Consider the following 12,262-nt stretch of genomic DNA (forward strand, 5'->3'; position numbering starts at 1 on the left):
TAGTGATCTGTACTAATGTGGTTATAATCATCTGATAGTAGATGAGTATAATCTCCATTTTATAATGGTGCTTACTGCAGTTTGTTAATATCCAACATTTATTGCATTTACAATATATGATCCACACATATATTAAGTACTTCACATATATTGTTGAATTTGATCAGAAAAACACCTCTACAAGGTATTGTTATTTCAGATAAGGAAACTGAGGCTTGAAGAGTTAAGCCATTTGACCAAGGTTGCACAGATAGTATAGAGCCAAACTTAGCAAAGATTCCAAAGCCCTTATCATGCCACTATATTGTTACGGGGAGTTTCAGATGAGTCAGACATTTAAACTACAAAGCACCACCCAGATATCATTGAACTGAAATGACAGTGGTTTCCATGTGGATAGCATATCTTCATTGTCAAAATCCCATCAGAATCCATGTGGTCTAAGTGCAGTGCTTCTCAAATTATCTGTGGTTAAAGACTAGTTTTTTGTTGCTGCTGTTGTTGTTATTTTTAAAATACTTAATACATTGGGAGGCCAGGCTTGACGGTTCATGCCTGTAATACCAGCACATTCGGAGGTTGAAGTGGGAGGATTGCTTGAGGCCAGGAGTTCAAGACCAGCCTAGGCAACATAGCAAGACCATGTCTCTACATAAAATTTAAAAATTAACCATGCTTGGTGGCACATGCCTGTAGTCCCAGCTACTCGGGAGGCTGAGGCTGAGGCTGAGGCAGGGAGGATCACTTGAAGCCAGGAGTTTGAGGCTGCAAAGAGCCATAGTCAGGCCAATACACTCCAGCTTGGGTGACAGACTGAGACTCTGTCTCTTAAAAAAAAAACAAACCACCAAATAAATAATATACTGTATATCAATTATATGTATATTAGTCACATGGCATTTAGACAAGGACTAACATTCACTGGATAATGCCAGGTAACTCATTCTTACATCTTTGACACATATTTTTCATATATGTCCCTGTTCTGTTTGTTGAAAAATGGCAAGAAAGAAAATGCTCAGAAGTGGGAGGTCAGGGAGTCACTGCCCACGGGCTGTCTACTGAACAGCAATTTCCCCTTTTCATCCTTGTTAACAGAATTTTGATCTCGGCTATCCTCTCTGTGCTTCAGGGGAGATGGACCCGGAACCATGCGGTGAATAATGATTGACCTAAGCCAAAGATTCTCAATGGGGTGATTGATTTTGCCTCCTGGGGGACATTCAGCAATGTCTGGGGACATTTCCCGTTGTCACTACTTGCGGGGAAACACTATTGGCATATCCAAGGGAGAGGCCAGGGATGCTGCTCAACAGCCTGCAATGTACAGCTCAGTCCTTCACAACAAACAATTATCCCACCAAAAATGTCAACAGTGCCACAGCCGAGAAACCCTGGTCTAAGGTGATCAGTGTGCTCCCAATATCCTTGTCAGTGACTGATTCAGGTATGGGAGTGTGATGCAACTCTAGCCAATAAAATGTAATGGGAAGTCTGCAGAGATGCTTCTGGAAAAAGCCTTTCTTACCCTTAAAAAGAGATATTCATTTTCTGTTGAAAAGCATTACTTCCCTAAATAAAATTGTATTTACCAACAATGAGAAAAAGAAACATACAAGAAGAAACGGTCCCTTATCTACTGCTAGATGTCATTGTGTCTGGAATGTGGTATCTGGAACTGTGGCTGCCATCTAGGGCCCATGAAAGGAGTCCGCTGAGGAAACACAGAAGGATGAAAAAGTAGAAGGATGGAAGTTACCTGAGGCTGATGACATCATCGAACCTTGGATTTAACCAGTCCTTCAGACTTCTTGTTACATGAGACAATAAATTTCACTACTATTTAAATCATTTATAAAGCTTTTTAAAAATTTTGTAGCTGAGAGCTGGGCGTGGTGGCTCATGCCTATAATCCTAGCACTTTGGGAGGCTGAAGTGGGAGGATCACTTGTGGCCAGGAGTTTGAGACCAACCTTGGCAACATAGCAAGACCCTGTCTCTAAAAAAATTTTAAAAATTAGCTGGGTGTGGTAGCACATGCCTCTAGTCTCAGCTACTCAGGAGCCTGAGGGAGGAGGATTGCCTGAGCCCATGAGTTCCAGGCTGCAGTGACCTACTGCACTCCACATGGGTAACAGAGACCTTGTCTCTAAAAAAAAATAAAAAAAATTGTAGCTGAAAACATCCTGATATATATATACATTTGATATTTTTATTTTGTTTTGATATGTTACATAGAAAATAAAATGTGGACAATAAAGAACTTTGACAGACTATGATATCCTTTAGGATAGGGTCCTATTTGTCTTGTTAGAGAGACAAAACATGCTTGTGCCCAATAATGATCTATTAGATGGAAAAGTACATCTGAATCCATTATTCAGTTCTGCCATTAACTAATTATGAATCACTGGGTAAATAATTTAAATCAGCACGTTTTCCAAAGTGTACGGTGCAACTTGCCTCAGTATTGTGTATCTTTAATCTTCGGAATAAAAGAAAGCAAAGAGAAGCAAAAGGGTATACTTATTTTGAGAGCCAGCCTGGTGTTCTAGAAAGAGCATAAACATTGAAGTCACAGAGATGTGGATTCAAATTAGGAGCCAAGTAATCCAGGCACCAGGAAGTACCCAGCGATGCTGCTTCAAAATGGGGAATTGGAGTAAAAAACCAGCTACTGTAGCAGTACTGCTGATGCTGCAATGCTCTGTTTCTTTAGATTAGGATTGGATTAATTGTACATATTAGATTAATTCTGGAGACCTTTTGTGTAAAGTTATATTTTTATAGCATGTGTTCCCATGTTCACACTCACTGAAAAAATCATTCTAACTTTATCAAAGAACTTCCTAAGCCATTTCATTTCCCTATTCAAAGCTGCAAGAAAGTGTCATCAAACAGTGAATACAAATGCTCTCTGCATGCACATGTTGAAATATATTACCACTGAGGAATAAAAATAAAATCCTAAGCCCCTCCCCACCAACTGAACAGACCCCCTCTTGGTCAAGGAGGCCCCAGAGACACCTTAAAGCTGAGTTCCCAGCCATGATGGGATGGGAGGTCAGACATGCCTCATTATACCCCCTCCCCATTAACTGCCATGAGGCTTTTTTCACTAAGGGTTAAACATAACCAGCCTTTGGAAGACTTGTCCCACAGCTGATTTCAAACAACCGCCTAATGCTGCTCCTCTATTTTTGTAGTCCTGGCACAACTGGCCAGCATTCTTGCCTGATAACAGGCCACCAACCATGGAGTGGTTCAGTAAGGGTTTTCATGTCCTCTGCTTCACCTTCTGATGTCAAAGGGCCAAAACGGCCACTCAGATCATGCTAACTCTGCCATTGTTTTGTGCAGGCCACCTATGAAAGGGCATGAAGCTCAATTGCACATGTGCATCTTTCTCCTTTCATAAATATTTATGACTCCTCCTACAGTTTGTTAAATATGTGTATTTGGCCACCCTGCTCAGCATAAATTTCTGTTCCTGCTGTTCCTCTCTTTAAGTACATGCTGTGGGCTTCTGCCCAAGGTTATTGCTGCCCAGCCTGTCAGAATGGCCACCCTGTGGCCTTCAACCCGTATTGAGAAATAAAGCTCTCCTTTGCAAATTTATGAACTTCATCATTTCCTTCAGTTGACAGCACACAACACTCCATTTAATCCTATTTTATCGAGTAATGTTATTGACTGTAAAACTTGAATAATTTATTTTTAAACAATTTTATTATTATAAAACAAATTAAGTTAATTATAGAAAAACTAGGAAAATATGTAACCATATAAAGAAGAAAATAAAAATCATCTATTATACTCTCTGGGTCTAAAAATTAATGAAGTATTTTTTCTTTGTCCACTTCTGGTGTGATCTTGAGTAGGTTACTTTAAGGCAAGTTACTTAACCCCTCTGAATCTGAGTTTCCTAATCCTAACTGCCTCATAGGTTTCTTATAAGGATTAAATAAGTAAAGCACTTACACAACAGTGGCTGGCATATATCTAGAGCTTACTATTACCAATTATTATAATTAGATATATATTTTTATTTTTCAAAACTGGATTAAAACTATTTTACAGCTTTGTGTCCTAGTTTTTAAAAAATCATTACTTTGCTAGCACTTTCCCATCTCATTCATTTTTTTTCTTATGTGAATTATTTATTTTTTGAGACAGAGTCTCGCTTTGTTGCTCGGGCTAGAGCGAGTGCCATGGTATCAGCAACCTCAAACTCCTGGGCTTAAACGATCCTACTGCTTCAGCCTCCCGAGTAGCTGGGACTACAAGCACGCGCCACCATGCCTGGCTAATTTTTTTCTATATATATTTTTAGTTGGCCAGATAATTTCTTTCTATTTTTAGTAGAGACAGGGTCTCACTCTTGCTCAGGCTGGTCTCCAACTCCTGACCTCGAGTGATCCACCCGCCTTGGCCTTCCAGGGTGCTAGGATTAGAGGTGTGAGCCACCACGCCCGGCCGTGAATTATTTTTAAAAGTCTCATGGATACCGCCATTGCTTCAGACTGCTCAGAATCCTCTTCTATGAAGAATTGCTTGGAAATTTTTATGGAGGACACAATTCACTGGCATCCTAGCAAGACTGTACTCAATCCCTGTTATACTACAGCTTGGCTAATTGTGAGTTTTTGGATCTGCCTCCCCCCCACCACCCTCCACCACTCTTTACCATTTGATTCATATCCTTTCAGAGAATTAACAATGGCTACCACAATTAGAGTAGAGGAACAATTTGCCCCACCTTCCAGACTATGTAAATACACTCAGATTTTATAATCTCCGAGCTTCCAAATACACATGGAAAATGTCTAAAATTTACCAGGCAATTACGTAACAGAGAGAATGGCCTGAAAAAGGGTAAAAATGTTTTCTGTCTCCTCAAAACCCTCTCACCCTTTTTGAGAACTAAAACCTACATCCCTGCCTCAGGCCAGTGGTTGGGAGGGACAGGAGAGTATCCTTTGTTCTTTGAGCCACAGGAGATGGCTTTGGGGAATTGCCTGGACAGAGGTCATGAGATTGTTTTAGCCAAAGGTGGGGCTATGGGATTAATCAGAACCTTTAAAAGCTCTGTACTTTGGCTCAGAGACAGGACATTGGTACTTTGAGATGAGAGTGTGACGACCTCCTCATTTGCCAGCAAATTAATTAACTCTTCCTTTCTTCTCCTCAAACCACTTGTCCTTGTTCTTCTGAGGCAGCCTCAGGGACAAGTGCTGATATTTCGGTAACAATTATGATCATTCTTAAGACTGGCATTGTGATAATAATTTAACACATTTCTATAACAGTTCCTTACTATTAAACATTTTGAAGGAAAGAGAAAAAAAAAAACCCATCTCTCCAACCTAACATGGCTATTATAATTTTGGTATATTCTTCTTCACTTTTTTTTTTGTTTTTTTGAGACAGAATCTCACTCTGTTGCCAGGGCTAGAGTGCTGTGACATCAGCCTAGCTCACAGCAACCTCAAACTCCTGGGTTCAAGCAATCCTCTGCCTCAGCCTCCCTAGTAGCTGGGACTACAGGCATGCACCACCATGCGTGGCTAATTTTTTTCTATATATATTTTTAGCTGTCCAGATCATTTCTTTCTATTTTTAGTAGAGACAGGGTCTCGCTCTTGCTCAGGGTGGTCTCGAACTCCTGAGCTCCAGTGATCCTCCCACCTCGGCCTCCCAGAGTGATAGGATTACAGCCGTGAGCCACCGTGCCCAGCCTTCTTCACTTTTTAAAACAGTGAACAAACATTGCACTTTTCATTAAACATTATTGTATATGCATTTTTCAAGATTGTTATTTGGCTTTCATAGTTATTATTTTTAGTGATTGCACAATATGCCAGCAAACAGATTATAGTCTCTAGTAAACCATTCCTCCAATGTTGACATTTAGATTACTTCTACTGTTTCATTGTCAGGAAACTGGTGAACATCTTTAGGCATATAACTTTATGATAAATCATCAGATAGGGCATTTGGGGGCCAAAATGATTCTTAAGTTCTTATAGCTCTTGGCACATACTGCCAAATTGCTTCCCAAAAGGATTATATTAATTATAGTGTCATCAGCTGTGTAAAAATAACTCAACATGCACACACCTGATTTAATGTTATAAATGTGATCAAGCCATAATTTCCCCGCCACATAGAAAATCGCCAATTTATTTAGAGCATTCTTTCTTTTATATATGGAAGTTTATTTTCCCTAAAATACATAATAATAAAATTTTACATATTTTTTCAGAGGCACTGTGATCTCTTTTCCACAGCCTTTTTCCTGACAGTTTTTTATTTTAGGGTTTCCACAAGACAGTAACTGCTGAGGCATTAATTTTCAATACTGAGATAACATCCTGATTTTAGGTTTTACTGTAGGTTAGAATGTATTACAATGGTTGCACAGAGTTTATAGAAAGGACAATAATATTGCAGATCTGTACTTATTAACTTAAAAATGTTTCATTAATTGGAAAGAATTTGTCCTTCTGACAGTAAAAATCTAAACTAAATTAACTGTGCTATCTTTGCCAATTACTTAGTTTAACTTGGAAGAACTTAAAAGATAAACAGAGATAAATAAAATTCCATAGAAATCCACTAACTCCTTTTGTTCCAGAGGTTCAACCATTCTATTTCCTTCTATCCCTATCTTGTTTGTTGAAATTACTAACATGATTTATGAATTTATTAAAAGAAATAATTATTCCCAGACAATCGCTATTAGGAAACATAGTTTCCAAAGACCCTATATTAAAAAGCCTACTTAGTAATTTTAGAAAAATAGTGTAAGTAGATATTACTCAGATACACACTTTCCCTTGTTCCCACTTAAAAATATTTTAATTAGGTAGATATCTAATAAATGATATGGCCAAGACTGAAATCCAGCTTCAACTCTTGGCCAGGAATTTTTTCATTTTACTATAATGAAAGAGATACTAGACATCTAAACTTCTCTGCCTGACTATATATATATTTTTTCTCCATTGAATATCGAGACTTTTAAATTGTACTGAAATATGATTGTCCTGCTGTACTTAATAAGGCCACTTCTATTTAGCTGCCTTTGTCTGAATGAAGAGATCATCGTACACACCTTAGCAGAAGTGAATTTCAATCAGGAAATTGGCACCGAGCTGCCCAGCTCTAGGTAAGTAGACAGGTCTTGTCTAGACCTGTAGGAGCACATTCTGAGTGGTGTGTTTTTGTTTGATATGGGGTTTTGCTATGTCAGTTGCCCAGGTTGATCTTGAACTCCTGGACTTAAGGGATCCTCCTGCCTCAGGTTCCCAAGTACCTGGGACTAACGGGACACATAACCACATCTGGCTAATTTTTTATTTTTTGTAGAGACAGGGTCTAACTATGTTGCTCAGGCTGGTCTTGAACTCCTGGCCTCAAGTGATCCTGGTGCTTTAGCCTCCCAAAGTGCTAGGATTACAGACTTGAGCCACCATGCCCAGCCCATAATTTCTTCTTAAACCTATGAGTTATTAACAGGGATTTTTAATTTATCTTTTTGCTGTTGACTTCTAACTTAATTGGATATCTATTTTTTGAAGTTTGTTGACTCTCTCTTTATGGTCTAGTATGTGATTATCTTAACTGCAGGTATATTGGAGAAAAATATGTATTTTATTTGGTCAAGTTTGTTAATTGTTTTGTTCAGATTTTCTGTATGTTCTTGCTAACTTTTTGTGTGTTTAGCCTATCAATAATAAGAAAGATGTATTGAATGTCTCATAATAATGGTGAACTTATCTTTTTATTTGTAGTTCTATAAATTTTTGCCTCATCTATGGCGAGCTATTTTATCAGATGCATACATGTTTCAAGTTGCTCTAGCTTGGTGAATTGAACATCTTATCATTGTACTGTGACCTTTTTCATCCCTAACAATGTGCTGGTATTCTTTTGATTAGTATTTGCCTGATATACTACATACCATCTTTTTTCTTTAACTCTTTATATCCTTATGCTTTGGGCATATCTCTTATAAACAGCATATATCTAGATTTAAAAAATCCAATTTGGTGGATTTACTCACATTTATACTTACTACATTTATTGATATATTTGTAACTTTTTCTATCATCTTAATCTGTAATTTGTTTGCCCCACTTTTTCTGTTTCCTACTTTTAAAAAAGTATACATGTCAAAGTCCCTAATTAGACAAAATTTTAGTGTATCCTCTTGTCCTTTGTTTTCCCCTCACTCCCACCTTCTGTACATTGATATTAGCTAGAGACTTTAATTTTAGAGATTTATAAATATATGTTCTTTTTTTCCTTTGGCCTTAGCATTTTTTAACAACAACAATTTTTATTTGCTCACCTTCAAATATCTATTTTTATTTTTCTCTATCTACTAGAGATTTTAGTGGTTGCTATATAGGAGCAGTCATAGATTGTACCAAAAAATAAAGGCAGGGAGAAGCAAAAGCCAAACTAACAATTTCTTTCCTAATTTATTCTCCTATTGCCTCCTGCCTCAGGCCATATCCATCATTCCATAAACATCATTTTAGACATTTTAGAACAGATATATTGCCCAAGAATTTTCTGGTTTCTTGATATCTTGGTGTTTACCCCATATCTTGGCATTTTTTCCCTCTCTAGCTCCTCTGAAATTGATCTAAAGATAAAAGAAAAAAACTGGCAAATTGGACTTCATCAAACAGTCAACTCACCAATGATGCTATTAAGGAAATGAAAAGGCAATCAACAGGGTCAGGTTTCCCACTGTTGGAGTGAGATGTTGTAGATAAGCAAGGGAAGTTTAGAACAATCCACATGGTAATGGATTCAAGTTGGAGACATCAATATAAACGCATGATTACATTAATATAGATACAGATGCTTATGTATAGAAATATTTATAGATATGTATCCACACACATTAGTATAGACAGGTATATTTCCTCATTCTGTCAGCTAAAAGATTTCCCCAGTAGCAAGGAACACACTTAGTGCCCGGATCTTGGTTTTTAAAAGGAACCCGAGTACCTTGGTGAAATGGCTAATTCTAGTACTAGGGCAGGAAAAATACAACATGAGCTTGGAGTATCTTGTAGTGCCAAAAAGTAAGGAAGTGCTAAAACAAACAAACAAACAAAAACACACACTGATGGAGATATGTCAAAGTGACAGAAGAACAAACTTCAAAGAGCTGCCAATGGCCAAAGCTGGAACAATTTGTGTAACAAAATAAAGTACTATGGGAGTATAACCCAAAGTATAAAATAAATATTCAAGACTCCATACTTATGTAAACAAATGATTGAATAAATAAATAATGGATGAGAAGAAACAAATCTCCTGTACAGAAGAATTCCAAATAGTTTATATAGCTACTACGTCCGCAAGATGAAGCATAACTTCCTAGTCCTTAAGTGTGGGCTTTGCATAGTGACTTCCTTCCGAAGAGTACAGTATGGAAAGGGGGAAAAATAGTAACTTTACAGTGGGGAAATCTGACAAACACTACCTTAGCCAGGTGATCAAAATTAATGTTAACAGTGATAAATTATGTTGATGGTATGTACTCGATGTGATATAATGAAAATGGCACTTTACCTCTGTGTTCTTTCTCCCCCAAACCTATAATCCCAGTCTAATAATGAGAAAAACATCAGACAAATTCCAATTGAGGGACTTTCTACAAAAGTCCCCTAGTTGACCTTAGTGACCAGGTGTGGTGGCTCATGTCTGTAATCCTAGCACTTAGGGAGGCCCAGACCAGGCCAGGAGGATTGCTTGAGGCCAGGAGTTCAAAATACTTGATCAATATTCCTTAAAACTTAAAGGTCACTAAAAACAAGGAAGGTCTGAGAAACCGTCACAGTCCAAGGAGTATACATGACAACTAAATTTAAAATCCTTGTTGGGATCCTGGAACAGAAAAAGATCAATCGGTAAAAAGTAAGGAAATTTGAATAAAGTATTGACTTTAAGGCCGGGCATGGTGGCTCACTCCTGTAATCCTAGCACTCTGAGAGGCTGAGGAGGGTGGATAGCTCGAGGTCAGGAGTTCGAGACCAGCCTGAGCAAGAGCAAGACCCCCGTCTCTACTAAAAATAGAAAGAAATTATCTGGCCAACTAAAAATATATGTAGAAAAAAATTAGCCAGGCATGGTGGCGCATGCCTATAGTCCCAGCTACTCAGGAGGCTGAGGCAGTAGGATCGCTTGAGCCCAGGAGTTTGAGGTTGCTGTGAGCTAGGCTGACGCCACCGCACTCACTCTAGCCCAGGCAACAGAGTGAGAGTCTGTCTCAAAAAAAAAAAGTATTGACTTTAGTTAATAGAAGTATATCAGTACCATTTCATTAATTGTAACGAATGTACCATACTAATGTAAACAGGAAGAAATGTGGTGCATATGGGAATTCTCAACTCTGTAATTTTTCTGTGAATTTAAAACGATCTAAAATTAAAAGTGTATTTTTAAAAAGATCACCTACACAGCGGGAGGATATATTTAAATATACGTATCTGACAAAGGTATTGTACCCAGAACAGATAGAATTCCCACAAATGAATAATAAAGACAACCAAATTTAAAACGATAATTCCCAACTTTAAAAACATAGCCAAAAGACTTGAATAGGTATTTCACAAGACGAGATATAAAAATAGTCAATAAGCACATGAAAAGACGATCATTATTAGTCATTGGAAAACTGGAAAACTAAAATGATGCCATTTCACACCCACAAGCAGGGTTAAAATTAGAGACTGACAATCCCATATGTTGGAAAGCATGTGAAACTAGAACCTTTATACATCGCAGGTGGGAATGTAAAATAGTACAACCACTTTGGAAAACTGCTAGGCAATTTCTTACAAACTCAAATATACACAGAAATTCCACACCTATATTTCCCCAAGAGAAATAAAATATGCCCAAGAAAAAACCTGCACAAGAATGTTTATAGCAACTTTGTTTATAATAGCCAAAAATTGAAAACAATCCAAATGTCCATCAACAGTTGAATGCATAAAGTATTCCCTTGAAGGGAATACTTCTCAACAATAAAAACTACTAACTGCTGGTTCACACAGATCCCAGAGGACCTGCCACTCTGAGAAGCGGCTGCCTGAGTGGTAGGAGACTGACCGGAATAGGGCCGGCGGGAGGGAGGGTGCTCTCTTCTGGGTGATGGAAATGTTTTACATCCTGATTGAGTGGTGATTACACAGCTGTTTACATTTATCAAATCTCATCAAACTGTCCACTAAAAAAACTATGCAAATTTTACCTCAAGAAAAAAAGGACTAGAAAAGAAAGAAAGAAAAAAGGCTGGTGACGTTGAAGGTAACGCTAGACTTAAGGAGACATCTGGTGTAGCAGGTCCTTTCTTTAAAACGTTTAGGAAAGAAAACATTCCAATAAGGTCTGCACGATTTCTGTGACTGAAAAAGGACAATAAGAAGCCCTCCAAACTCTGAATCCCGTCCCCGGCTTCAAGGAGGCCGCTGAGCCTGTGGCTCCCCCACCTGGGTCACTTTGCCTTTCGTCTCGAACTCGAGAGGCCCAGGGAGCTCAGGACGGAACTCCCGCAGCCCGGCAGCCACGTCCCCAGAGCGGCCTCTCCTCGCCGCCCAGGACTCCGGGGGCCAACGCCCGCCGCTTGCCAGGTCTCGCCTAGCCATACCGCACCCCACCCCCCCACCGTGCGTCGCGGTGCCGCCCGTTTTTCGCCTCTCACCCATCCTTTGACCCATCCCTTCACCTTTCAATCAATTCAAATGTCGCGCGGAGCGAACCAATCGTAAGCCTCGCCGGAGGGAAGGGGCGGGCGCTTCCTCCGGAAGTGTTTGTTAAAGCCCCTCCAATCAGACGCTCGGTGTGGGAAGTTTGAATTTTGTGAAGGTTCAGGTTGGAGGCGTTCTTTCCTCAGAGGCGGCGGTGGTAGTCCAGGCCTAGGATTGTTTTGTTTTTTGTTTGTTTGAGGTTTCACGCTAGAAGGTGCCTCAGGTAGGTGGTATTGGGGAGCTGGAGGGGGGACGCTGGCCCGCTTCCGTTGAAAGTCTAGAAGGGTCTGAGGACCGGCGGCTGCGAGCGAGACGCCAGTCGGGGGAAGGCTCCCTCGGGACCGTGTTACCTGCCCTTTCTGGAGCTGATAACACAGCCCTCCAGAACAGTAAACATTTGTTGCCATGATCTATGTAGCAGTCAGCGTTTCACCACCAGGGCGTAATTGACCTTTGGGGTGAAATAATTCTTAACGATGAGGGAC

At 39.3% G+C, this 12,262-nt stretch overlaps 2 protein-coding genes across 3 annotated transcripts in view; one reads left to right on the plus strand and one right to left on the minus strand.

Moving 5' to 3' along the window:
• The window catches only part of LOC123622248 (calcium-binding protein P-like), a 30,031-nt gene extending 18,356 nt beyond the window's left edge, over window positions 1-11,675 (minus strand). Inside the window, exon 1 of the mRNA XM_045528828.1 lies at window positions 11,534-11,675. Coding sequence (XP_045384784.1) covers window positions 11,534-11,675 — 142 coding nt within the window. The remainder of the gene's footprint in view (window positions 1-11,533) is intronic.
• Window positions 11,676-11,782: 107 nt separating this feature from the next.
• The window catches only part of DLGAP5 (DLG associated protein 5), a 44,130-nt gene continuing 43,650 nt past the window's right edge, over window positions 11,783-12,262 (plus strand). The window contains exon 1 of one of the 2 annotated variants that reach the window (XM_045566685.1): window positions 11,783-12,000. The gene's annotated coding sequence lies outside the window, so the exon portion shown is untranslated. The remainder of the gene's footprint in view (window positions 12,001-12,262) is intronic. The other variant, XM_045566704.1, reaches the window with a different exon arrangement.

This window comes from Lemur catta, chromosome 1 (genome assembly GCF_020740605.2).
Source record: "Lemur catta isolate mLemCat1 chromosome 1, mLemCat1.pri, whole genome shotgun sequence".
In the NCBI taxonomy this organism is placed as follows: Eukaryota; Metazoa; Chordata; class Mammalia; order Primates; family Lemuridae; genus Lemur; species Lemur catta.